At 62.7% G+C, this 1911-nt stretch overlaps 1 protein-coding gene across 1 annotated transcript; it reads left to right on the forward strand.

The window, feature by feature from the left end:
• Positions 1-6: 6 nt before the first annotated feature.
• On the forward strand, positions 7-1908 carry LOC114904736 (heat shock 70 kDa protein 1B; the record flags this gene model as incomplete). Its single annotated transcript, XM_029239032.1, has 1 exon — positions 7-1908. A coding segment is annotated over exon 1 (1836 nt), but the record flags the coding sequence as incomplete, so codon positions are not given.
• Between the last annotated feature and the right edge of the window lie 3 nt (positions 1909-1911).

A 1911-nucleotide genomic window follows, 5' to 3' on the forward strand; every position in this document is an offset into this window, starting at 1 on the left:
CCTCGTCGCTGAACTCGTTGGCCGTTTTCAGGTCTGAAGTTCGTTGCGGAGCCGAGAGGACAGGACACCGGCATGGCGAAAAGCACGGCCATTGGCATCGATCTGGGCACCACCTACTCCTGCGTGGGGGTGTTCCAGCACGGCAAAGTAGAGATCATCGCCAACGATCAGGGCAACCGCACCACCCCCAGCTACGTGGCCTTCACGGACACCGAACGGCTCATCGGCGACGCGGCCAAGAACCAGGTGGCGCTGAACCCACAGAACACCGTGTTCGACGCGAAGCGGCTGATCGGCCGTAAGTTTGGCGACCCTGTGGTGCAGTCGGACATGAAGCACTGGCCTTTCCGGGTGATCAACGACGGTGACAAGCCCAAGGTGCAGGTGAGCTACAAGGGGGAGACCAAGGCGTTCTACCCCGAGGAGATCTCGTCGATGGTGCTGACCAAGATGAAGGAGATCGCCGAGGCGTACCTGGGCCACCCGGTAAGCAACGCGGTGATCACTGTGCCGGCCTACTTCAACGACTCGCAGCGCCAGGCCACCAAAGATGCCGGGGTGATCGCGGGGCTGAACGTGCTGAGGATCATCAACGAGCCCACGGCTGCCGCCATCGCCTACGGCCTGGACCGGACGGGCAAGGGGGAGCGCAACGTGCTCATCTTTGACCTGGGCGGGGGCACGTTCGACGTGTCCATCCTGACGATCGACGACGGCATCTTCGAGGTGAAGGCCACGGCCGGGGACACCCACCTGGGTGGGGAGGACTTCGACAACAGGCTGGTGAACCACTTCGTGGAGGAGTTCAAGAGGAAGCACAAGAAGGACATCAGCCAGAACAAGCGGGCCGTGAGGCGGCTGCGCACCGCCTGCGAGAGGGCCAAGAGGACCCTGTCGTCCAGCACCCAGGCCAGCCTGGAGATCGATTCCCTGTTTGAGGGCATCGACTTCTACACGTCCATCACCAGGGCGCGGTTCGAAGAGCTGTGCTCGGACCTGTTCCGGAGCACCCTGGAGCCCGTGGAGAAGGCTCTGCGCGACGCCAAGCTGGACAAGGCTCAGGTCCACGACCTGGTCCTGGTGGGGGGCTCCACCCGCATCCCCAAGGTGCAGAAGCTGCTGCAGGACTTCTTCAACGGGCGCGACCTCAACAAGAGCATCAACCCCGACGAGGCGGTGGCCTATGGGGCGGCGGTGCAGGCAGCCATCCTGATGGGAGACAAGTCTGAGAACGTGCAGGACCTGCTGCTGCTGGACGTGGCTCCCCTGTCGCTGGGGCTGGAGACGGCTGGGGGCGTGATGACTGCCCTGATCAAGCGCAACTCCACCATCCCCACCAAGCAGACGCAGATCTTCACCACCTATTCGGACAACCAGCCCGGCGTGCTGATCCAGGTGTACGAGGGCGAGAGGGCCATGACGCGGGACAACAACCTGCTGGGGCGCTTCGAGCTGAGCGGCATCCCACCGGCGCCCAGGGGAGTGCCCCAGATCGAGGTGACCTTCGACATCGACGCCAATGGCATCCTGAACGTCACGGCCATGGACAAGAGCACGGGCAAGGCCAACAAGATCACCATCACCAACGACAAGGGCCGGCTGAGCAAGGAGGAGATCGAGCGCATGGTGCAGGAGGCGGAGAAGTACAAAGCCGAGGACGAGGTCCAGCGCGAGAGGGTGTCTGCCAAGAACGCCCTGGAGTCGTACGCCTTCAACATGAAGAGCGCCGTGGAGGATGAGGGGCTGAAGGGGAAGATCAGCGAGGCCGACAAGAAGAAGGTGCTGGACAAGTGCCAGGAGGTGATTTCGTGGCTGGACGCCAACACCTTGGCCGAGAAGGACGAGTTTGAGCACAAGAGGAAGGAGCTGGAGCAGGTGTGTAACCCCATCATCAGCGGACTGTACCAGGGG

The sequence above is a fragment of the Monodon monoceros genome, unplaced genomic scaffold (assembly GCF_005190385.1).
Source record: "Monodon monoceros isolate NGI ecotype Baffin Bay Population unplaced genomic scaffold, NGI_Narwhal_1 Contig3342_ctg1, whole genome shotgun sequence".
In the NCBI taxonomy this organism is placed as follows: Eukaryota; Metazoa; Chordata; class Mammalia; order Artiodactyla; family Monodontidae; genus Monodon; species Monodon monoceros.